A 25013-nucleotide genomic window follows, 5' to 3' on the forward strand; every position below is an offset into this window, starting at 1 on the left:
AGATTGGAGGTTGAAGTCATAGGAGTCTTTATGACACTGAGTAGAGGGAGAGTGATTTTAGGTTTTCAGAGTAGCTAAAGTTGCTGAAAATTCTGATCTTTCTGGTGAGGAAATGTTGAGGTCTGTTGAGCTAGTACAGTTTGTTTAGAGTAGGAAATACCAAAAGAGGCTTTTTATTCATTGATGGCCCTGATAAGAGAGGAATAAAATAAGCTTAACTTTGTTGAGTGTTGAGGTTGTACCACAAAGGATAAATTGTGCAAGGTAGAAGGATTTTGTAACTACCACAGAGATATGGTGGTTATGGATAGTCTGTCATCAGCTTACTTTATCCAAGTCCCTTATTATGATATCAGATTTAAGTGAAATGTTATTGATATTGTAAGAGGTAGTGATGTTGGATATATGAAAAGGAGCTATACTACATTTGCTGGTTTTTCAAAGGTGAACCCACGATTAACACACCAAGAATTTGTTTAGTGTAGACTTTGCTGGAGAATCAGAATAGGATTTGATAACCGTACCTGGTCTGCAATCATCAGCCAACTTGGTTAGCTATAGTCAATAACAGCCAGAGTGCTTGGAAATGTGTATCGACAAGAATGGGGGACACAAGACCGTGCCCTTTTGGACTCTGCAGCTAATGCTTATAGCTAAAGCAAACACATCAACCTTAACAGTACAAGTTCTAGCAGATAGCCAATTACCTATCTAGTGAATTGAGTATTGGCTGATGTTGAGCTGAAAGAATTTGTCAGTAGTTTCAGCATGGGTGATGGTGTCGAAGGCCTTGGCAAGGTACAAACAGGCAGTGTAAATGGTATGTACCTGATTTGCGGCTTCAGTAACCCATTCAGAGAACTCATTGAAGTTGAGGTGTGATCTCCCTTTCAAAGCCAAAGTGGTATGTATCCAATGATGTAAGATCACCTGTATTTTTTTTTTATTAGTTCAGCTATAATGATTATTTAACCTTGCAAGTAGTACTGGTGAAAATAGGCCTGTATTTCTCAAGTTCAGTAGAGGGATCACATTTATGCAAGGGCACCACAACAGCTGTTCTCCTTACATTGGTGATGAAACCACTTGAAAAAAGCAAGGTCAGGATATGATGTGTGAGTTTTTCTAGAGTGAACTTAACACTTATCAGACATCCAGGAATACTGTCAGGACCCATGGAACTGGTATTTTTTAATACTGGAAAATGTCAAAAGGACGTAGCCCAAAGTGATTTCAGGAGGAGAATGGGGAGCACAGATAAATGGGTGGGCGGGGGAGAGGGAAGAAAATGCATCTGCAAAAATATTACCAATATCCTCAGGTTAAGAGAATGAGGTACCATTAGAGATGAACACAGCACAATATTGCTGGTTACTTCTAAGGATCTTAATGTAGTGGAAGAAGGCCTTATGGCAGTCTCTTGAAATAGCATGCAACATGAAGTTTATAGCTATCCAAGCATTTCATAATGGTAAGTTTGGGAGATTAACTCACCAGTTTTAAATTGGCTTTGTAATGATTAACCTAACATCATCTAAAGACAACTATCTGTTTTGTATTTTTGTTTTAGTTTGTTGATGTAGTAGTTGCACTGTATGTGTTTAGTATTTTGTTACTCCTGTAACCTTATTTTTATTTTAGTTTGTTGATGCAGTAGTTGCACCATATATGTGTAGTATTTTATTACTCATGTAACCTTAGTTTGATTTTTTTTTTTTGTATTTTAAGCTATGTATCTGTAATGGTGTTAGCAGGGTAATGTTGCGTCTAATCTATAAAGCTGCTATTATCTGAGGGACAAGGGAAATTGTGTGTACCCCATCCCAATTTTTCTTTACTACCTTTTGGTGTCTGTAGGAGGATCTAAAACAATTGCAGGGATGTGTAGTTCTCTACTCCTTTTTTGTTTAAAGCAATGGTGAGGACCAAGTGGTCACATATCTCTATGCTGACTAAATGACAAATCTCAGCGTGATAGGTGTGATTGGTTGAGAAAAGAAAAAAGCTTACCCACTAACTTTAGAGAAGGGAAAGGACTTTATAAGAAACTGTATGTTACCAAATTTTCATTTGTGTGGTATATCTATTTAAAAGATTTAATAGATAGGGAATACTGGATGGCAGCTTGCAGAAAGCTGTACACTTAATATCAAGAGTGAACAGTGTGACAAATATGCTTACAGCATGCTCAAAATGTATGCATCTAAATAGTTTTAAAATGAGTGGAACTGCAGGAGAAGCTACAGCAGTAGGAATTCAAACCAATATGGCAGATTCTAGAAAAAAGGATGTTATTACCTCTCTGTACTCCTCCCTCATTAGACCAATAATTGAGTATAATGCCCTGTTTGATATGTACCTCTCCAAACATCTGTACCTACTGGAAAGGCCACAGAAGTACCTAACAAAGAGAACCCATGGCCTCCAACACCTGTCGTATGCGGACAGGCTCAAATCACCATCACTCTACTCGTTATCATGCAGGTTGCTCAGAGGTGATCTGTGTCTCGCCTACAAGGCAATATTGGACCCTGCCCTACTAGAGATGCTCCATATCCATAAGTCTAACTCCTCACGTATTACCCGCTCGAAAGGCCTGAATCTAATATGCGATGACACCAAAACCCGCTGGAGAGACAGGTTTGTCTCCCAGAGGCTGCCAGTCTCTGAAATAGACTTCCCATACACGTCAGAGTATCTTGCTGACCCTGTTCAAGTGCAGCCTTGATGACTGGATGGGAAACCACAGATTTGTCCCAGGGGTTCCACCTGTGTCCCTCATTGACAAGGGCGACAGTTGCTGACTGAAGTTTCTTTTTTAGGATAAACTCTTGGCTAGGCATGTAAGGGGCCCAGGGCCATTAACCTAGTAACCTCCTATGAACTATTTGAAGGATGGGGTATTTAAGCAAATCCTAAATAAACAGATAACTTTAAAGAGGGCTGTGGATTGTACTGCTCACACTGAAGAGAAGAAAATTGGGCAGCCAGAAGCATGACTGAAGTATTGATGTATAGAACAGCATTCAAACATATATTCGATTAATACAACACATAAATGACAACACATCATGCAAAATCAAACACAGAGGTGAAAATAGAACAACATGCAAATGATACAACACAGACAAATAAGTATAATCTTAAAAAAGGACTAGGGATGATGTAAAGAAGGATCGCCTTTGCTGTAATGTTGGTCTAATGCAAGAAAAGCACATTTGGTGGCACAGAACATCAGGAAACAACTAAGACTACCATTATTACCTTTAGTGCAGATATGCTTGGAACTTGACCTGTGAAAAACCATAGGATTGAGTCCAGTCACATAGATATATATATATTACAATTAGATGCTAAAATAATTGATTTAAATTAGATCTTGGAAGTTGGTAACTATATGCATGGGTGCAAAATGCACATTGTCAACACTGATTTACAAAAATTGTCCCTCCTAAAAATGTACAAAAGTGTTAACAATAACTGCTGGGTTTAATGATGTAGGAAAAACAACACGTTAATTTTTTTCATTAGCTGTTAACTAAGTAAGAGCATGACCTTTACTCTAAACTTTGGCATTATAACTGACCCAAGTTTGAAAGGGCAGTATTGTATGTTCTGCTGTGTCATTGTTGCCTGGGTACAGTCCTCTTTGGTGTTTACTTCTCAGAGATCAAAGGTAATTTTGCAGGTTTGTGGCTGACCACATTTGCAGATGGCTGCAAACTTGATGACATCATAAACTCCCCCATGGACACCCAAGATCCTTCAAGAAGGCCTGCCCCACACAAATAGCTGGAGTCAAAACAATGGACTAAAACTAAATGCCAAGAACTGTGCAATTGTATCCTCTGGCAAGCATGACTGCTTTTGTAACTATCACATTAACACACCCCTGAAAAGTAATCCTGTAGTAAAGAATCTGGGAAGCTATGTCAGTGATGAGCTGTCATTTGATCACAATATGTCCACTGTTGTAAGGCAATCCTTTTTCACTGCACAACTTAAATCTAAAGGCATTGTGTCCAGATCCAAGTGTGTAATCATTCCATTGTATTCTGCACTCATTAAGCTGATCATTGAAGATAATGCTACTTTTGGTATGTACCTGTTGAAACTCCTGTCACAACTGTAATGACCATAATGCTTTCTCAGTTTAAAAAACAAAAGGGCCTAATTTCTAATGGCTATGCAGGCAGTCTGAAAGCTTTGTTCCTTTTCTCAGTACCATACCACCAACTGAGAATTGGCTTCTGCCTTGCATATAGAGCTTCAACAGACCCTATTCTGTCAGACCAATTAATTCACAAGTCCAGTGGTATCATAAACACCCACTTGAGGGATCTCAATCTCGTTTGCAAAATAGATGGAACATGATGGAGGAGTAGGTCTGTCACAGAGAAGTGCCACATCTATGGAACTGTCTTCCACTCCACATAAAGCAAAGTACTGTATTTCCATTTACTCTGTTCAAACATAATTTGGATAAATGGGTGGATATAACTGCAGCTTCACCCCCAGTATCATACTGTTTGCCATTTTGAATAGGTGAACCTGGAAACTCTGGGTTATTAGTATGCAATGCATAAGGGCTCCAAACAACCATGAAAATGTGATGCTGGGATTCTTAAGGGTCTTACGGATCAGTAGCCTAGTAAGTACCAATGAACCTTTTACCCACATTAGAACTCCTACTCAGATTTGAGAAAAGGTGATTAGTAACAACAAACTGTTAGAAAAAGACATGGCTGACTTGAATCATAGAGGTAACCAGAGGCTGAGGTTGTTGAGAAGGGGATCGGAGTGTAGGCACTGCCAAAGAACATAATGTTCAGCTCTGGAAGGTAGGCCCAGAAGAATGGTTATCCCAGAGGGTAGAAACCAGGAAGGCGGGGGGGAGTAGGGCAAAAACAAGAAAGAAAACGATAATTATGTGGAATATTAGGGGGGGTCATCAAATCCTATCAGAAGGAGGAGAATATAGAGAGGGTGAAGTAGGCTAATTGTTCTGTTACAAGAGAGAGAAAATGGAAAGTCTGTTATGGGAAAAAATCCTGTATTGTGACTACCCACAGGGAAGAATGAACAAGGCAGTGGGTGGAAAGAGGGGAGTTGTAATTGTATTTCATAGTGGGCTTCATATAACATCAGAGAACTTGATAAAAGCAGAATAGGCATATAGATCATCTGGCAGGGGATGGAATGTCCAAGGTGAACACTGAAAACATATGAGCACCAAGCTGGGATGATGGATTCTACACATTTTTTTCTAACTGGGCACAGATGTGAAGAAATGTAGTAAAGAAAACAAGGGGATTAATATATCCGCATAAAACCAGGAAAGAGACAGTTTGTATGGAAGGAGGGAATATAACAAATAGATGAGGACTATCCAAAAGATTGAAAGAGGGAAGGTGGCTGGATATATGGATGGAAAGGTACCCAAGTGAGAAGAGAATATACCTTCATAAGGAACATTCAGGTACAGCAGGTAGATTACATTTTTATGGGGAAGGAAAACTTAATGGAAGAAATGGAAGATATCCAAATACAGGAGAAGGATGCATCAGATCATGCAGCAGTGAGACATAAGTGTGCAGGAACAGAAATCAGTTAGAAGGGGGTGGAGGTGGGCTGACAGTAAATGGAAGGAAACTGAGGATAAGGAGATACTTTAAGCGTTAGTAAAGAAGTCTGTACAGCACAATATGGAAGACTGGGACAAATGGAAGAGCACTCGTGGTATGGGATCAAGGTCACTAATATGGAAAAGAAAGAAAGATGAGCGAGGGGGAATATAGGTGGTACAGAATAAAGTAGAAAAGAAGCACTACAGATCAGAGAAAGAGCCATAAGAATGACATCTGTGATTAAAGTTGTTGTACACCAAGAAATTAAACAATGGTACTGGAAGGATTACTGTTGGATAGTGGGGAGGTGCAATGGAAACAGCTACCTGAGAAATACAAGAAGTAGCAAGCAGATATGGAGAGGTAGAGAGCACAAGGAAAATAGCTGGAGAATATTAAAAGTGAATGAGCTAACTGGGGAAAGATTCAAGGAATACTACAGGGAGATTTACAAAGCAACAGGAAGAAGTAGAAGTTAAAGAATGGAACTGAGGAAAGAATATAGAGGGATATATACTGACGGACAAATTATTGGCGGTCGCGGTGGTGCAGCAGTTAGTGATGCTGCCTCACAGCAAGAGGTTCTCTGGTTCATTTCTTGGTTGGGTGCCTTCTGTGCGAAGTCTGCATGTCCTCCCTGTGGTCACGTGGGTTTTCTCCGGGTGCTCCAGTTTCCTCCCACATCCCAAAGACACACAGTAGGTGGATTGGATGCTCTAAATTGGCCCTAGGTGTGAGTGTGTGTGTGTGTGTGTGTGTGTGTGTGTGTGTGTGTGTGTGTGTGTGTGCCTTCTGTGGAATGTTGGGCACCGGGCTGGCAACTTGTCACCCTAAAACTCCACTGCCAATCATGAGCGGACAGATGATCCGCTGTGGTGACCCCTAACCGGGAAAAAGCCAAAAGAAGAAGAAGATATACTGATGGACAAATTAAGAGACAAGCTGAATGCAGAAGTGACATGAGGTGAGATAAGGAAAGCCATATACAAGATAGAGATGAGAGCTGGAGGGGCAGGTGGATTCCCAATAGAATTCTGTAAATGGATATGGGCAAAATGTGGAAGGATCTAGAGGAGGAATACAAGAGCCAGGCAAAATATCTAAAAGTATAAGCAGGGCCAGGATAAAGGTGGAGGAGAGAAACTATAGGCCTATCTGTTTGATTAATACAAGCATCAAGATTTTGGCAAACGTATTGACTGGAAGACTAGATGAAGTATTGCCAAAAATAATTCAAATGTGGCCAAATAGCTTTGTGGAGGGAATGAAGGCAGAAAAATATGGATGGGACCTTTTGGAATTTTTGCAGTGGGAGGAAAAGAAGCAGGAAGGGAAAGGTGGGATTGTGCTCATTGACCCACAGAAGGCCTTTGCTGTGATAAAGTGGGGATTCTTATGGAAGACACTGCATCAAGGGAAGATAGTTGAAGAGTAACACAAGGGGGGGTATTTGAAGATACAAGAATAGGGAGATCAGACAGGGTTACCCACATTTACCAAGCCTGTTCCCCTTGCAATAAAGGAGCTGGTAGTGGATGTCAGACACATGTTTGCAATGATTGAAGAAAGCGAGGGGATAAAAATCCTCAGTCCATGTTGTATGCAGATGACTGCATGTTAATGTCAGATGATGTGGTCGCAGCAGTGGAAAATATAAGGAGGACATTCAAGATGTTTAGGGTAATGGTGTGACTCATGTTCAATAACAAAAAGACAGAGATGCTAAGATTAGAAAAGGGAAAGAGGAGTAAGAGGAAAAAGGTGAGGATTATGTACATGTGGCATAAAAATGAGGACAGCATCTGGAAAGAAAGAAAAAGAAATAAACATTATCGGACTACTGAATATTACAGCCTATTATCACTCATAGCTGGAAAGGAACATGAATTGCACAGGAGGTTTCTGGACGTGGGGAAAAGATGGTTAAAACAGCCTAGAATGAGGAAGGGAGGGGATGGAACATGAAAAAGCAGTAGAAAGATGTATTAGAATACTTCCTCAGTGAGAGTCAACCAGGAGGAAGGACAAGGCAAACCCAAAGGGGAAACCAGGAAGGGAGGCTTGGGAAGGGATAGGATAGAAAATGAAGCAGCCATCTGCTTATGAGAGATGTTGCACCGTACTCGTGAAGTGCATGTAAATGTAATGTACTATATGGAGTTACAAAAAGTTTAAAGAAGCCAAAAAAAAAAATAGTGGACTTGTACATGCAATATCTGCAGTTTAAACAAAAAGCTATTTGGACTAATTGGTGAAAGAATTCTAGGGGTGTACTGTGTCCTCCTTATTGTAGAAACCTGGTTCAACCATGCAGCCTTTTCTAATTCCATGCTATACTGATATACCCAGTTAGAACAGTCCGAAGAAGAGCAGATTTATATATGTCCATGTTAAAGATGTTTACTAAATGACTGAAATGCAGTCAGAGTGCCATTGTAAAATAACAGTAATTAAAATGGGTAACCTAATAAGCAGAATCTTGAAATTATTTTATTTTGTAGGCCACCAGGACAGGACAAATTCAATCTACAAATGCTTACTGAAAGTCTTTCAAATGCTTCTTGTTAGGGAACAGCTATTATTGCTAGTGACAATAAATGCTGAGAGGAGACATGGCAACCACTGTTGGAGATGCGTTTAATTCACATTAACCTAATACTAGAAAGAGCATCATCTTCATAGGTGCTTGCTAGGCTTGATTTGTTAGCATCCGTAGAAGCCTGGCCATGCACTCCCATGATGTTTTTAAGTATGAATAACCTAGAGCCAGGCAGTACATTTACTTGTTACCTGTATCCATAAGGGACAAGGGTGCTAAACTAGGGGTAAATGTGCAGTTTCCATTTTATTCATCCAGATTCCACTTGAGTAGAGTAAGCATTTTGCTTTATGTGGAGAGGAAGATAATTCCAAAGTAGAAGAATTCTCTGTGATGCATATCTGTCCCTCCAACATGTTCTGATTTTGTTGTAGAAGAGATTAGGATCTCATGAATGAGTGTTTATGCCACCGTTGACTTACGGATGTGCAGTAGATGTGCGAGAACAGGGTCTGTTGAGGTTCAGTATGCAAAGCAGAGAATAACCTTCAGTAGTCTGTATGATAACAAGGAGGACAAGGCTTTCAGATGGTCAGTGTAGTTTTTTATAATTTAGATGCTTGATTTTGTTGGTAAGAAAGCATTGTGGCCATTCAAGTTGCAAGTGTTTGGACAGGTATTTACCGAAGGGGCATTATACTTGTTGATCTGCCCAATAAATGAATAAAGTGGAATAATCATCTCTCTGGACCTAGATGCTATACCCTTACTAATAAGATGTGCAATGAAAAAGGACTTTTTTTGCAACAGTGAACATATGATGCTCATAGGACAGTTATCCACATAGATCTTCTGGTCCCTAACTACCGGATAGATTTCAGGGCTGTGTTTGTTGTAGTTATAGGAGATGTCATGCTTGACAAAGAAGACTTATTTTGATATTTAGTTTTTAGTCTATGGTTATGACACCAGTTTTGTTTTGGAAAGGCCCTCCTGGAGGATCTTTCTGTCCTCCGGACAGTTTATGGTGACAACAAGTTTGCAGTCACCAGCAAACTTGATCATCTATAAACCCTTAGAATTATAGGTTCATAGGTAGGTACTAGGCTATTGGCCCAAGGGCCTGCGTAAGCCTAGCCAGCAAGGTACCATAGCTTATGCCACCCAAGAAAGTTATTTTCCTGTGCCACTGACCAGCAGAGACACAGAAGTGATCCCCGGGGTGCATTTCCTATTTCCCATCCACTCATCAAGATTTTTCTTGAAGAGTGCTAATGAAGAACTTTGCTTGACATAGATGGGTAGCATGTTCCAGAGTATAGGAAGTCTCTGGGACAGGAATCTATCCCTCCAGTGTGTCCTGTTTATTGTGGTGACAAGGTTTAGGTCCCTAGAGTGTGTAGCTTGGAGGGATTGGGATTTCTTTAGGTGTAGCATGTCCAACAGCGCTGAGTTTGACATAGCTTTATATGTTAGGCAGAGATCACCTCTGAGTAGGCGATATGCTACTGAGTAAAGCTGGAGTTTTTTGAGGCGGTCAGTGTAGGTCATTTGTTTGAGGCCAATAATCCTCTTTGTGAGGTACTTCTGTGGCCTTTCCAGCTGCTGCAGATGTCTTGTGAGGTACATTCCAAAAGGGGCGTTGTACTCTGTAATGGGTCTAATGAGTAACGAGTAGAGGGGAACAATGACCTCTTTTTTCCTGGATGAGAACCCTTTTATGATGAGGGGTGCCACGTAGAAGGACTTCCTGACTACTGTGGCGATGTGACTATCAAAGGAGAGACTACTGTCCACCTGGGTCCCAAGATCTCTTATCATGCATTCGGTGTTAAGTAGATTGCTGCCTGCATGGTAGTTCATGGGTACAGAGTTTTTAACCAAAGGGGATGACACTGCACTTTTTGGCATTGAGCTTGAGGCCATGGCTCTGACACCAGGCATCTGTCTCAATGAGGCCCTTCTGTAGGATATCCACATCATTTGGGGACTTGACTATGGCTCCTAGTTTGTAGTCATCCGCGAACTTCATCAGCCAGAGGCCTTCTGTGTTAGCCTGTTCTTCAGAGAAGTAGATACCAAACAGGAGAGGTCCCAGGATGGAACCCTGTGGCACTCCACTTGTCACTGCCTTGAGGTCAGATTTAGAGTTTGCAGCTTTTACAGTGTGGGTTCTGTCAGTGAGCCAGTTGGCAACCTATCTTGTGACATAGGTATTTATACCTAGTTTAGTGAGTTTAGCTATAATTCCAGAATGGGGGATGGTGTCGAAAGCCTTGGTGAGGTCAAGATAGGCTGTGTGAACCACTACCATTACTTTTTTACTTCAAGAAGTAAATGCCAAAGAAGAGTTGGTGCAAGGACTGAATTCTGCAGTACACCATTAGAGACTGGTCTTTTGGAGGATGTAGTTACTCTTATGTTTCACAGTGCAGTGATGAGAAGTTTTTTTGTATAGGGCAGGAGAAATGTGAAATAATTTATCTTAGAGGTCAGACTAGCACATAATATTAAAACATTCAAAATATTGGTTGATAATTGGACAAGAAGTAGGGTATACGATCCAGTGTTAGTAGCATGTTCCAAGCTATTCTATTTTGAGAGTATGGGCCTGTGAACATAGTACATGTAAAATTGCAGAAGCGTAGCTAGGGTTGGGGAAGAGATGCCCCCCCCCCCCCCCCCGAGTGTAAAGTGTTGGAGGGCGCGATTGGCCATCCATCATCTTATTGGTTTTCTTCCTTTTTTTGCTGTTCAGTGGAAGAACTAGCATGCAAGGTGGATAAGGGCGGGTTTATGTAACTGTAGTAACCTGAGAGCTACAATGCAGCTATTGCATTGTTGCAGGAAACTGTAAGAACATTGATGTAATCTGATTACAAGGAAGTGTTAGACACTGGGTTTGTGGTCTTGGCACAGGGCACTGATTGAGCCAGCTATGCCTCTGCAACAGTATTATTTTAAACTTTGCATTATACTTGCATTAGACTGATATGAATGCCTCAACAAATCTCTACAAGATGGAGTAAACTTTAGAGCAGTAGGCAGCAGCTTCAGGTACAAGGATTGTGGTGGAGCTATGCCATTTGTGATTTTCAGTAAGATCAATAATAATCTCTGAATGTACAAGAGTTATTAGGTTAGGGAGAAAGTCATTACCAAATGGTCAGATTAATCTGTGCAGGGTAACAAGTAGGGGGGTGCAGTTATGGGAGGTGTTTCTAAGGACAAGATCAGGAAGAAAGCAGCTGTGGTGGACAGGGTAGCACCACTTGGTAAAGTGCATTTGCATTTACAAAGTTCAGAAATTTCTTGGTGTACTTGCTGTTCGTATTTTGTGTGGCTATTTGAAGTTGCCCATAAGAAAGGTATTTGGTTTAATAGTTAATTTTCTTACTACTTAAGGCATTCTTCATCCTCTAAAGGGGGCCATAGACGTAATGGCTATAGTGGCATTGTGTGGCATGACATTTAAGTGATACATTTCAGTATACCACCTGTAGTTCTAGCATGCATTCACTGAAGATGTGAAATGGTAATTGTCCCTACTGTAAATGTGCACGCCTTTTTGTTTTTGCATTTGATCTTCCATGAAACAGGCTAGTAAGTGCACATTTGCCCATATTGCCATCCAAACACATTTGAGAAGTTTATCATATCAAATGATCATCAATATGTTTTTCTGCTCTTTTGTGGTTTGATTATTTATTCATTTATCTTTTGTTAGAGACAGTGTGCCATAGCTAGCCTATTTCTTAAACTGTCTGTGGTTTGAAAACTAACATTTACCTTTCAGAAAGTTTTCTTATCTACTGTTACTTGCACACAGTATATTTCCAAGAGTTAGGCCTGTGTTTTGGTAAGTATTACCAGACTCTGCTTTCTACCCCAGTTAAGCTAATTCCTGGTTTCAGGAACATCTTAGGGAAACATTGCTCTGTATTTTAGGGTGTGTAATTAAAACTGGTGTTTATAAAATGAGTAGAAATTCAGGAACGTCTTAGGGAAACATTGCTCTGTATTTTAGGGAAGCTTGTTCGATACGTAGTGTGTAATTAAAACTGGTGTTTATAAAATGAGTAGAAATGCTAACAGAAAATTTAAAATAATTGCACATCTTAAAGAAACTGCTAGACAAGTGATCAAATAAATTGATCACTACAGCATTTCACAAGAGACGAGAACAGCCTTCTAGGAGTCAGATCCATGCAATTCAGAAAATGTTTATTAAGAAGGCCAATAGCCATGCATTTCAACTTTCCCTGATTTTTCATGATGCCTCTGATATTGCGTTACATTTTTGCCCTCTCTCTCTCATAACATTTTAATTTTTCTGGTAAACTAATGATGATTACAGTCTGCCAGTAATGCCAGAATTCATATTCTCATACTACTTCTTGCTCAGAAAATGCAGATCGGTGCAGAACCTGTTGTTCTATTAATTTTCTGAGTTAAAATTGTAAAGTATCCCCGATGTTGGGCTTTTGTTTGTCCCCTCATTATTTTTGACTTTGTCCAGAATTCTTGAGCAAACTGGTTGAGATCTATGCCGATATCTTTCTGGTGTTATATTTTGTAGGGTAGTTCTAAGCTACATGTAAAAGTACTAGGCAAAGAAGTACACATTTGTTTTCATATCATTGGTGAAAACTATAAGCAACATAAGCAGAAAGTCTACTGACAGTTACTGCAAGCTGAACCATCTAATAATGTTTTCATATTATTCTTAATTTTGATCCATCATTAAGTTGAAGTATACCTTCTCACTAACATTTGAGAACAAAATAGTAATGTTATGTTTAATTTAGTCATTCTTTGTTTCAGCATGAACTGATGGTCATATTTGTTTGTTTTCTTTGTAGAATGACTCCAAAGATTGGCTTCCCATGGAGTGAAATCAGAAATATCTCATTTAATGACAAAAAGTTTGTCATCAAGCCTATCGACAAGAAAGCACCAGTAAGCATTTCTTTTGCATGCAATTCTTATTTTAGAGTACCAGCCTGGTTATAACTTATCTACAACAGCAGAAGAAACCATATATTTTCCTGTATAAACTAAAGTATCTTGGAGCAGATACTCATTGCTTTTACAGATTCTTCTTCTTTTGGCTTTTCCCGGTTAGGGGTCGCCACAGCGGATCACCTGTCTGCTCATGATTGGCAGTAGAGTTTTACGGTATCGAGTTGCCAGCCTGCCGCCCAACCTTCCATGGAAGGCACACACATGCACACACTCACGCCTAGGGCCAATTTAGAGTGTCCAATCCATCTACAGCATGTCTTTGGGATGTGGGAGGATGTATGTCAAATTCTAGTGCTGCTGCTGTGAGTTAGTGTAAGGCATTGTTAGCCATTGTGAGCATAGACAAGAAGTTGAGAGGTTGATTCTCTGGCTTTATTTTTGGATTTAAGCTGTAATTTGTTTTGTTTTTTTTTCCTTTATAATTCAGAGTTAATCACAATGCAAGATAGGTGCATTACACTTGATACTTCGCTTTTTGTCTTTGCCCAGCTGGACTTTCCCTAGTAAACAATAGCCCGTTTTCAGTGGAGGCCAGGGAGAAAAGCTCCAGTAAAACTTACATTTTTTAGTTTTACATAGCAGTCAAGAACATTTAATTGTCAACAGTGTGGTGAAAGAGTTATTGCATCAAGTTATACACAGGACTAATGTTATTGGAAGCATACAGAATAATACAAGAGAAATAAATAGTGTAGAATCCCATTATTGGTTGAGAAGAGGTAACATTCTTAATGTTTTCACATTTGTTGGAGGCATAAGAGAACATTTTTTGCTTGGTTTAGTCATGTTTGCATTACAGTAGAATATAGATGATAAAGCATTGTGAGGACAAAAGATAGAAGAATAAAGATGTTAGTTTTGACAGACAGCAAGCTCAAGGAGCTTGCTAGTAGTTGAGGAGAAAATTCATGGTTCATAGGTTCATAGGTTCATACTAGGCTATCTGTCCTAGGGCATTTATAAGCCTAGCCAGAGTGTGTTTGGCTTTTGCCACCCATTTTAAATAAATTTTGCTATGCCCTTTTTCGAGGTTAGTATACTGTGCCTCTGTCTAACAGTGACACAGAAGTGATACCCGGGGTAAACCTACGATCTCCCATCCACTCATCAAGATTCCTCTTGAAGAGAGTCAATGAGGGACTCTGCCTAACCTGGACTGGGATTTTATTCCAGAGTGAAGGGAGCCTCTGGGTTATGAATCTGTCCCTCCAGCATGTCCTATTTATTTCAGTGCTGAGGTTCAAGTCTCTCAAGCACGTAGCTCGATGGGATTTGGATTTTCTGAGGTGCAACATGTCCATTAATTCCGGGTTGGACATGGCTTTATACGTCAGGCACAGATCGCCTCTGAGCAGGTGGTATGCCACTGAGTAGAGCTGGAGTTTCTTTAACCAGGCAGCATATGGCATCTGTTTGAGCCATTTGATCCTCTTGGTGAGGTACATTTGGGGTCTTTCCAGTTGCTGCAGGTGTCTGGTAAGGTACATCCTAAAAGGGGCATTGTACTCAGTTATGGGCCAGATGAGGGATGAGTAAAGAGGCACAATGACCTCCCCTGATCTAAATGTGAATCTCTTCATGATTAGGTGGGCTATATAAAATGTTTTTCTAACCACTTTGGCCACGTGGTTGTCAAATGAGAGATTGCTATCAACTTGGGTCCCCAGGTCCCTAATTACTTCTTCTGTACTTAGTGGATAACCACCTATGTGGTAATTTGTGGGCACTTTGTTTTTGCCAAAGGGGATGACTATGCACTTTTGGCGTTTAGCTTGAGGCCATGGCTCTGGCACCAGTTGTCTGTTTCTATGAGGCCCTTTTGGAGGATGCTTGTGTCGGCTGGAGAGTCGATTATGGCATCCAGTTTGCAGTCATCTGCGAACTTGGTCAGCCACAGTCCTTCCGTGTTGGCCTGTACCTCCGAGAAATATATACCGAACAAGAGAGGTCCCAGGACTGAGCCTTGTGGGACGCCACTTGTAACTGGTTTGGAGTCTGACATGGCTCCAGCAATTCTAACCATGTGGGTTCTGTCCTTGAGCCCATTTGCAACCCATCTAGTGACATAGGGGTTTATATTTAAGCTGGTGAGCTTATCTATAATGGGCGAGTGCGGTATTGTATCGAAGGCTTTTGCGAGGTCCAGGTAGGCTGTGTGGACCACCTTCCCCTCGTCAGTGGCCTTGGTGACGGTTTCAAAGAAATCAACCAGGTTTAAGAGGCAGAATCTGCCCTTAACAAAGCCGAACTGGGTAGGATCCAGTGTCTGTAGGTCCCCAATATCTTTATTTATGAGGTCCAAGATGATCCTTTCCATAGCTTTGCAGACCAAGCTAGTCAGGCTTATGGGGCGATAGTTTCCAGGATCCGTTGAGGCACCACCTTTGTGGAGAGGGACCACTGTTGCTGTACGCCACTCTTTGGGTACATATCCTGTAGTAAGGCTGAGATTGAACAGTAGTTTTATGTTTGGGTTTAGCTCTTCTTGAAGTTCATGTAGGAAAAAGCCCGGGACACCGTCTGGTCCCATTGATGCTGTGTTTTTTGCTTTGGAGAGGGCGGCTCTTACCTGAGCATCTGAGATGTCAGGGGGGCAGCACTCTGCTGGGATAGATATTTGCCCTTTTGGTGGGGAGGGGGGGAGAAGTTTGCACTGAACCTGTCAGCTAGGATGTTGGCAATGTCTGTGGGTTCGGTGTATTTTTTGTCATTTTGGACTAATTCTGAGCATATCTGGGAATTCCCACCCAGGTTCCTAACATAACTAAAGAAAGCCTTGTGATTATCCTTAGTGTCCTGTTTAATTTTTCTCTCGAAGCTGGCCTTAGACGATTTTATGAGTGCCCGTAGTTTTTTGCTAATACTGATCAGAGATGCCTTCCCTTTTTGGGATTTTGCTCTATCATGTAGTGGCTTCCTCCTTCTGTTGTATAGTTTGTTTATGGCTGGGGTCCACCAGACAGGGCATCTGCCTTTGGAGGATTGGGTCTTGGTTTTATTTGGGATTGCATGATCCATGCATTCCTGAAGGTGTTTATAGAATGCGTTTATAAAGGATTCTGCAGTCTGGGCAGTATTTTCCACAGGCCCAAGAGCTTTGAAGGATTCCACCTCAGTTTTGAGGAGTGTGAAATTTGCTTTAGAGAAGTTTTTCACTGTGGTTTTCTGGGCAGGGGGTGGGGTCGGGATGTGAATATCCAGTGAGATTAGTTTATGGTCTGATCTTACCAGTGAGGGATGCACTTCTGGTCTGGAGCATAGAGTCCCCATGTTGGTGATGATCAGGTCCTGTATGTTTTCCCCTCTTGTGGGAGTGGTAACAAGTTGTTCCATAGCATTTGAGTTTATAAGTTCTAGGAACCTTTGGGCTAGGGTGTTGGAGCTAGAGTAATGCTCCCAGTCTATGTTTGGGTGGTTGAAGTCACCCAGTATAATGGTGTTTGGAGAGACCTTCATATTTTCCAGTGTTCTCTGGAAGGCCGAGTGGGGTTCCTGGGTTTGGGAGGGTGGTCTGTAGCAGGCTATAAACTGGAAGGCAGTTTTACCCACTGTTAGTTGCACATGGATAGTCACTGATGCTTCGTGTTGTGCCACCAGCCTGGAGGTGTGGGTATCTTTGACAAATATTGATACTAACCCTCCTTTTGTGGTTCGGTCCAAGTTTTGGGGCCGAAAAGCATGGTATGAGGTATAACCTGGTAGTGCTGGGGTGCTCTCAGGAGCCTTGAACCAGGTTTCTGTTACTGCACAGATATCGATGTTCTCCATGCTAAGGAGAGTTTCGAGTGCGTGCATCTTGAGGTTTAGACTTCTGGCATTGAGTAGCATTACTCTTAGTTTCTTATCCCTTGTGATACCTATGGAGGTGGGTTTGTCTTTTGAGCCTTGCCTAAAAAAGGCACTATAGGGGTAGCCTTTGCCAATATCCGAAAGCCCAGGGGTGACAGGTGCAAGCCGTCCCTAGCAAAGTATCGTGGCTTGTCGAGCATGTCATCCCAGGCTGACAGGCATTGGATCCCCTTTGAATGACACCAATACTTAAGCCAATTGTTGAAATTGATCATCTTGTCTTCATACTGTGGCATCATTCTTGGTGAGGGTAAGATGCTACTCAAGGTCAGGGTCATACCGGCCTGGGCTACATGCTCAGAGAGCTCCTCTATGTCTGTTTTCATGTAGTCCAGAGAGGTACAACTCAAGTCATTCACACCAGCATGGACAATGACTGAGTCATATTTGTACTTGCCTTGGAGTGACCTGAGTGCTTGTGTTATGTGGCGGATCCTAGCGCCCGACAGGCAGCTCACCGTGACCTTCTCCTTGTTCAGCCTGGTGAGTGGGACGTCAGTGTGCCTGACGATGGAGTCCCCTGTTACAAGTGTATCAGGTGTGTTGTTTAGCCTTAAGGGCTGTGACTGTTCGGCACACTGGCTTTGTGAGCTATGTGTTGCACATGTTTTGTTTTGGGGTAGCGGTTGCTTGGGTATCTGCTTTGTTGGTCTCTGCTGCTTAGCCAGATCTTTATTTAGAGCCTCCGAGTATGTTTTTGTGTGATTATGTGTTTGGTTTGCTGTCGTGGTAGGTCTATGTGAGACTGGAATTGTAGTGAGTGTGGTTTCCTTCTCCTTCTGACTGGTTACGCCAGTACTGAGTTGAGAGAGCTTAGTCTCCAGTTTGGCTATATGGTTGCATGTCTCACATGTGTTGGAATTTGTTGGGAGGAGGAGAGGGGGAGAGAAACAGGTGTAATAGTAGGATGAAACTGGAAATATGATGGGTAGGGGAAGAGAGGGGGAATGAGTTGTGAGAAGGATATACAGTAAACTCTCAGTTAACCGACATCCGTGGGGATTGGTAGAGGCTGGATAACTGTAATTTGTGGTTGCTTGAGAGTTACTATTAAAAAAGGCCTGACTAATACTGTACCCTATACTATTTGTTTGGTTTGACTTGTTCTCAGGTTGGGGAGAGAGGGAATTTATTCCTATCTTCCTTTTTAATACTCTGAAACTCTAAACACATAAGGTGCGTTTCTATAGGGGGAGAACAGGAAGTGCAACACATGAAAATTGTACTGTATTTCTTCAATTTTTTTTTTTTTTTGACAGTTGCTTGAGTTTGGTTAACAGAGTTTACTGTATGAAAGGAGGGACAGTGAAGTTCAGAGGATCTAGTTGGGTAGTACAGGAGCAGAGCCAATTCTTGTTTAAATGTTTTTTCATTTGAGCTTTAGAAGAGACTAATTTGTTGTCTGTCACTTTCATCATATAAGGAATGGAGTTTCAGAATTTAGCAATGAAGTTGCAAATAGAGTAAGTTTGTCTACATTCTTTTTGGATTTAGTTCTGAGTAAGAGATATTTGTTGTTGAATCCAAGCTAGGGCTGTAGTATGTTTTGAAGAACTCAACAGCACTCTGGTGTATAAATAAGTTTATATGCAGTGACTAGTTCTGTGTAAGGTAATTGATTAGGAAGCTCTGGCCAGTTTAGTTCTTTTAAGACCATGCAGTGATGGGTTTTGTTGGAGGTGCTTGGGGAAAATTTGTCTGTTTTATTATAGCATGTCTTGAGTTTCATCTTGTCTGTTAAATTATGGTTTTTAAATATTGATGAAGTGTGCAGGAAAGCTGGGAGAAAGTAGGCTCTGGCTCGGAAGTCTGTAAGATGGTATTTAGCTCTGTTGTTGAGGGAGCTTAGTTCCATGTGGGTTGTTTTAATGTCTTGTAGGAAATGTTTGTTGAGTTTGTTTTTCATCAGTTAAGATAGCTAGTAATTTAGTTTGAGAGACTGTTTCTGTCCTGATTTTATTGGCTGACTGGATGTGAAAGGAAGATTTTTGTTCATTGTCTTTCCTGGAGGTAAAAAGCATCAGTTTTGTTTTATTTGTGTTTTGGAGTAGTTGGGAGTTGGATAGCCAGAATTCTAATGCAGTGAATGATAGTTTGGTATTTCTTGGAGTTATGGGATGGTAGGGCAAAACAGATGAGTGTTAAATCCATATGTATACTGTATGATGGGGGCAAAGTAGGGGGTCATAGGATTGAGTTTTGTGGGACTGGGACTCCTACACCGACAGGTAAAAGGTACAGAAAGTGACTGCTGTCTTTTACAGCTTGTTTTCTATTGGATAGGTAGCTGTGGAACAAGTTCAGGGATGACTGGCTTAGGTTAAGGGTGGACGGTTCAGCGAGGATATTTTCAAGGGAGACTGTATTGAAGGCTTTGGAGAGATCAGTGAAAAAGGAAGAGGCTAGGTTTCCTTAATTTCTAAGCTGATTGATAGTTTTTGTGAAATTATGGAGGGTGATTGATGTGCTGTGATTGGGGCAGAAATGTGTTTTAGATAGTAGGATATTGTTAAGGTAGTTGATTGTGGATACATTTTTGAAATATTTTTAATGGTGGGGATATGATAGCTATTTGTATGTAGTTTGAGAATTTGATTAAGGTACCACCTTTGTGTAAAGGAGTAACATATGACATTTTCCATATGGCATGGACATGGTTTGCTGTTATAGAGTGGTTTATGAGTATGGCGATGGGTAAGGTCAGGGCATCTACAGCAAGTTTTAGATACCCATTGTCAGCTGCTAGGGTAGTTGGCTTTAGCTCGCATAATAATTTTTTTTAATTGTTGAAGTCTGGACTGTTTTGAAAGTGAAGGCATTTGTGTCACCACTTTTGTGGGGGGGGTTGATGTTTGTGGAGGTTGTGTATTTTTATTGAGAAATTATAGGATAGAGCTAGCAAAATAGGAGTCAAACTTACGTGGCTGTGCCTTTTTGTTTGATGGGTTAGGGGTGGGAGACTGATCTGTCTTTTGAGGATCAAAATAACTTGGGGTTATTTTTTGTGTTTTTGTTGGAGTGAAGTATCATACCATTGTTAGTCTGTTTTTATTTGTTTTTTGAGAGGTTTCTCAGATGTCTGAAGTTTTGGAGAGATTCTTGAGTTTTGCTTTTGTTCCATTGGTTCCATACTTTATCCCCTAACTTTTAATAGCTGTCTGGTTTCACTTGTTAGCCAGGGCATAGTTGACTTAACTCATTGCTCTGACTGGTGCCATTTTATTTAATGTATTAAGAAAAGTTTTGTTTAAGTTAGCAGTTTCTTTAAAGAGCAGAGTTTTGAGTATATTGTAGTTGTAGAAGGAAGCAATGCTGAAGTCTTTGTTAAAGTTTGGCTGAATGCTATTGTCCAATTAATGATGAAGTGTTGTGTCAGTATGTATGTTAGGAGATGATCGCTAATGCTATCTGGGAGACAGCCTGTTAGGTTTATGACTGAAGTTGTATTGGTTAATATCCAGTCTAGGACTGATTGCCTGTTTGTTTTTTTTATCATGTCTTGTGGTGATTTGGATTAACTGGGTGAAACCATATAGGTTTAGGGGGTTAGTGGGGATGTTAGATTTATAATATGCCAATCCTTATTAAGGTCTCCCAGTATGATGGTTTCCTATTGTGCATTATGGAATTTCCAGTAGAATATTTCAACAATGGTAATGGACTTTTTGAGGTTGATTTTGAGATGAGCAATAATTATTTCTGTACTGTTGAAGGTGGGAGGTGTGTGGGTATGAAGACTGATTTCAGTATTGCTTTTGTGCAGGACTGTTATTCCTTCTCCATGTTTATTTTTTCTGTCCACCCTGTGGTTGTTAAATCCAAGAGGTAAAATCTTTATCTTTTGTTTTTGGCATTTTTTAATTGTTTAATTGTTGTAGTCTGGACCATAGCATTCTTACACTGTACTTCTGTGATGTAGCTGTTATTGCAGAGATACAAGCTAAAACCACCTACCCTAGCAATTGACAATATGTACCTGATGAGTATCTAAATACTACTTGGGTGTATGTTTATAAACAGCACGTTTGACCCTCTAGTAGTTGGGATGGGAAGTTAAGGATGTCTGGCATGGGTTGGGTAAATTGTGATAATTTATTTTTGTTTATTTATTTATTTTATTTTACATTTGTTGACCGGGCAAGTCCGACTATAATCTATGATTTGGCCTGGGTTAGTGGAATGTACACCTCCGCTAGCTTTGCAAGTAGGAGTTGCAATGAGTGTAGCCATTTTTGCACATATTTAAAGGAGAAATGGTGTATGGAGGCTGTTCGGTTAAGTTCTGGGTAGATATGGTATATTATGGCTATATGGGCTTTGAGAGGTTGTGGACTGGTGTGAGATATTAGGGGTGTGAGTCAGGTGTGTCGGTTATGATGGTGAGATAATGTGGTGGTGAGAAAAATTAAATGCCTATAGTGACCATTATAGGGTCAGTAAAGGCTGAGAAGGTGATTATCTTAGCATTTTGGACCATTTCAAACTGGCTGGTGCAAAAGTGACTAATTGTACATATTTAAGATGCTCAAAGCTCATCAGTTGGCCTACAGAAACAGGTAAGTGAACATGTGAGCAAACATACTGAACTAGGTACTAAAAAGAAGACCCTGAAAATATGTTGTACTTTCCCTAATCTCCACTGTGATCATTTACCTACGTATGTTATATGCATCGTAAACTTTTGTTGCTGTCAGAAGTGTAAAGAAACTACCTCTACAATAAGCCTGATATTACAGCAAATAGGTTGGTTCTCTGTTACTGTTAGAAATCTGCTAATTTTCCCTACATGAAAGCATGACTGAAGTGGGGCTGAAAAAGGAACTGTGAGAGAAGTGTCCAAGGTAAGAATTATTGCATGCATGTGGTAGGGTGCTAACATTATAAAGTTGGTAGTGACATTTACAGTGTCTGTCCAAGCTGGATTTTTTACCTATGGTCACATCTTGAGGCCTAAATCTTTCTGAAGAGCTTCTTTGTCCTATTGAGCCAGCAACTTGAAAAATGCCACAGGACTTGTCTTATTTTGACAAATGTAAATCATGTCCATGCTTAATTCTGTATGTTGTGAAAACATTATCTTAATACTTAACTCCAGTCATCTACAGAGGTTTATGACGTTGTGAGGATTGTATCAATATCTTTACATTTTTTATATGGTTATAACGGTATAGCTGTTAAAGCAAAGGCTGCATCATGTTTTGCAATGATTTGCACAACCTGATAAAGTTGTAGAAGTGAAGTGTGTGTTTGTGTGTGTTTGTGTGTGTTTGTGTGTGTTTGTGTGTGTTTGTGTGTGTTTGTGTGTGTTTGTGTGCGTGTAAACACACACACAAACCTGTATTAGTCTTTTTTGTGGTATCCTTGTTCTGCATTACACTCCAAATATACCTGCAACCTTCACAACCTGTCTGTATGCTCTTAATACTAAATATTTGTACACTTGATCAGTTCAGAATATTCCGGAAAACAAAAGCATGGCCACAGTCTCTGCATCGGTGCAGGGGTATTTTAATTAATTTATTTATTTATTTGCTTTTGTTTACTGGGAAAGTCTGTCTGGGAACTGAAATTTTCAATAGAGAACTGTGGAGAAAAGCCCCAAAACAAAGGTAAAAATACATTTTTGATAATTCAAAACAAAAACTTTCAACAAACATTTCCAAAATATTTCAAAGCAATTGGTCAACAAACGTTACTTGCAAAGCATATCAGATTAAGGAAATACATGTTTACAAGGTATTGTAAGTAGAACTAAAAACACTATGTTAATACACTTGTATAGTATCTGTAGTGGATTGCATACTTCAAATTGTAGGTGTGGTATAGTTGCTTAGTTAGTTGCCAGGTTATATTTTAGGGTGGATTTGAATTGTTGCAGGCTATTTAAAAGCCTGATGTGGTTTGTAAATGTGTTCTACGCCTTGTAGATGGGAACAGAGAATAGTGAGCCACTGTAGTAGTAATAATAATAATTAGATTTATTAGCAAAATTTAGTTTAAGATGTTCTTCGTGTTTCACTGTTGCAGTCATCACACTTGGGTTATCCTGCCAGGGGTAGCCCTCAATCGGCCCGAATACCAGAGACTTGGTATTTCTGCGCTGGTTGCTGTCGCTTCAGGACTGACATTGGGTCGTCAGGGGTATAAAAGCAGACAGCCAATGCCATTACATCAGTCTTTCTTGCCGAGGAGCCCAAAGCAGAAGCAGTTCGCACGAGTGCTGGTTGGCCGCTACCTGAGTTTTCCTTTCCGAAATTGAATCACCATGAAGTCTGTTGGGGATCCTTTTTTCTTGCTCTAACCAATGTCAGAAAAAGTGAACAGTTGTCTTGCCTATGGAAAGCAAATACTACACCGAGATTTCCATTCTTACTGCATCACTTGTTTAGGCCCAGACCACGATGCACCTCACTGTCAGTTTTGTGCTTTGTTCAATGTTCGAACTATTCATTGTCAGGCCCTTATTGTAGCTAAATACTTTTGTTCTCAATCTCCGTATTCCGAAATGACTTCGGTAAGCCATCCGACTACCGAAAAAATGTAAGGATAAAGACAGAGACAGACCACAAAGGTCCAAAACTGCCGACAACACTTCCGTTAAGCTAGTTGCCAGTTCACCGGTACTCAGTGAGGTGCTTTTGCAGCCCCTGATGCCCACTTTGATGGATGTGCAGGCTGCTACCGAGACCTGCAGATGTCTCTACCTTGGATGGGTCCGTAGCTGCTGTGCAGGCAGTGGCTTCTGAGGAAGTTCTTCACATTACCGGTATTTGATACAAACTGATGTCTTCTTTCACATCTTCAGTGCTTTCTAAAACTACCGAGTTTCTAAGGCCAAGAGTACGAGCTACGGCTAAAATAACGATGACCCAAATTCAAGCACCTGTTTCCTTGCACAATCTCAAATACTTAAAATAGCAGAAGACCTGATCATGCTGATTAAGGGAAGCCAGCCTTCCCCTGCTAAAAGAAAAAGACTTGTCCCCAGCAGCTTTAACTGACCAAGAGTCTGACAACTCTGAGGTTTCTGAATGTGAACACATGCCCTTATTTGCCTATGAGGATTCAGGTGCAGAGGAATCCATTCCTTCTGCTTCCCCATCCAGAGGATTTTTCTTTTGGTGAAACCCTACATACTTTGAGAAAGCATTTCCACTGGGAATGCCAGGATTATCCTCAGTCCAAAAAGAGGCTCTGGGAATTTTTAGATTTACCACAGCACAGACCCTTATCTATCCCTCCTGTTCTGGATGTTGTGGATGATGTCTTTATGGAATCAAGTCTAACTCCTGATACTTTACCCTCTGCTCCAAGGAAACCAGACAGGTACTAGAGAGTCCCTGACTCTCACAAATTTCTTTTCAAAAATCCTACTGCTGACCCAGAGATAATCTCCCAAGGACCTAAAGGAATAAAAGCAACTACAGCTAAGAATCCCACCCCTTCAAACAGGGATTCCCAAGCTTTAGACAGGTGGGGTAAAAAAGTATACACCTCTTGCAACTCTTGCCATTAGAGCATTGAATTGTCAGTTCCACATGCTGAAATACCAGCAACAGAGCCCCTCACTGACTCTCTTCAAGAGGAATCTTGAGACGAGTGGATGGGAGATCGTAGGTTCACCCCGGGAATCACTTCTGTGTCACTACTAGACAGAGGCACAGTAAACTAACCTAAAAAGGGCACAGTTAAAGTTTAGCCTAGTATCAACCTATGAACCTATATTATGGAACTTATTGAGCAAAAATTATCTACCTTTCCTGACTGTGAAGAAAATGAAGAATTACAGGAGCTTATGCATTCTGCAAGCCAAGTCAGCAAGCAGTACCGTGCAATGTGGGTTTGACGCTATAGAAGCATCTTGCAGGGCAGCAGTCACAGGTTCTGTACTTAGAATGCGTGCTTGGCTTAAGGAGAAGACCTTGCCAGACCATGTCAAATCAAAATTACTGGACGCTCTTTTGAACAAGGAC

General features: G+C 40.7%; 1 protein-coding gene across 2 annotated transcripts in view; it reads left to right on the forward strand.

Annotated features, from left to right (window-relative positions):
• Positions 1-25013, forward strand: part of EZR (ezrin) — a 1157798-nt gene that overhangs the window by 626582 nt on the left and 506203 nt on the right. For both annotated transcript variants that reach the window (XM_044070016.1, XM_044070025.1), the window contains exon 8: positions 13029-13125. In XM_044070016.1, the coding sequence (XP_043925951.1) occupies positions 13029-13125 (97 nt within the window). The remainder of the gene's footprint in view (positions 1-13028; positions 13126-25013) is intronic.

This window comes from Protopterus annectens, chromosome 1.part0 (genome assembly GCF_019279795.1).
Source record: "Protopterus annectens isolate FY-2018-M chromosome 1.part0, PAN1.0, whole genome shotgun sequence".
Lineage (NCBI taxonomy): Eukaryota > Metazoa > Chordata > Ceratodontiformes > Protopteridae > Protopterus > Protopterus annectens.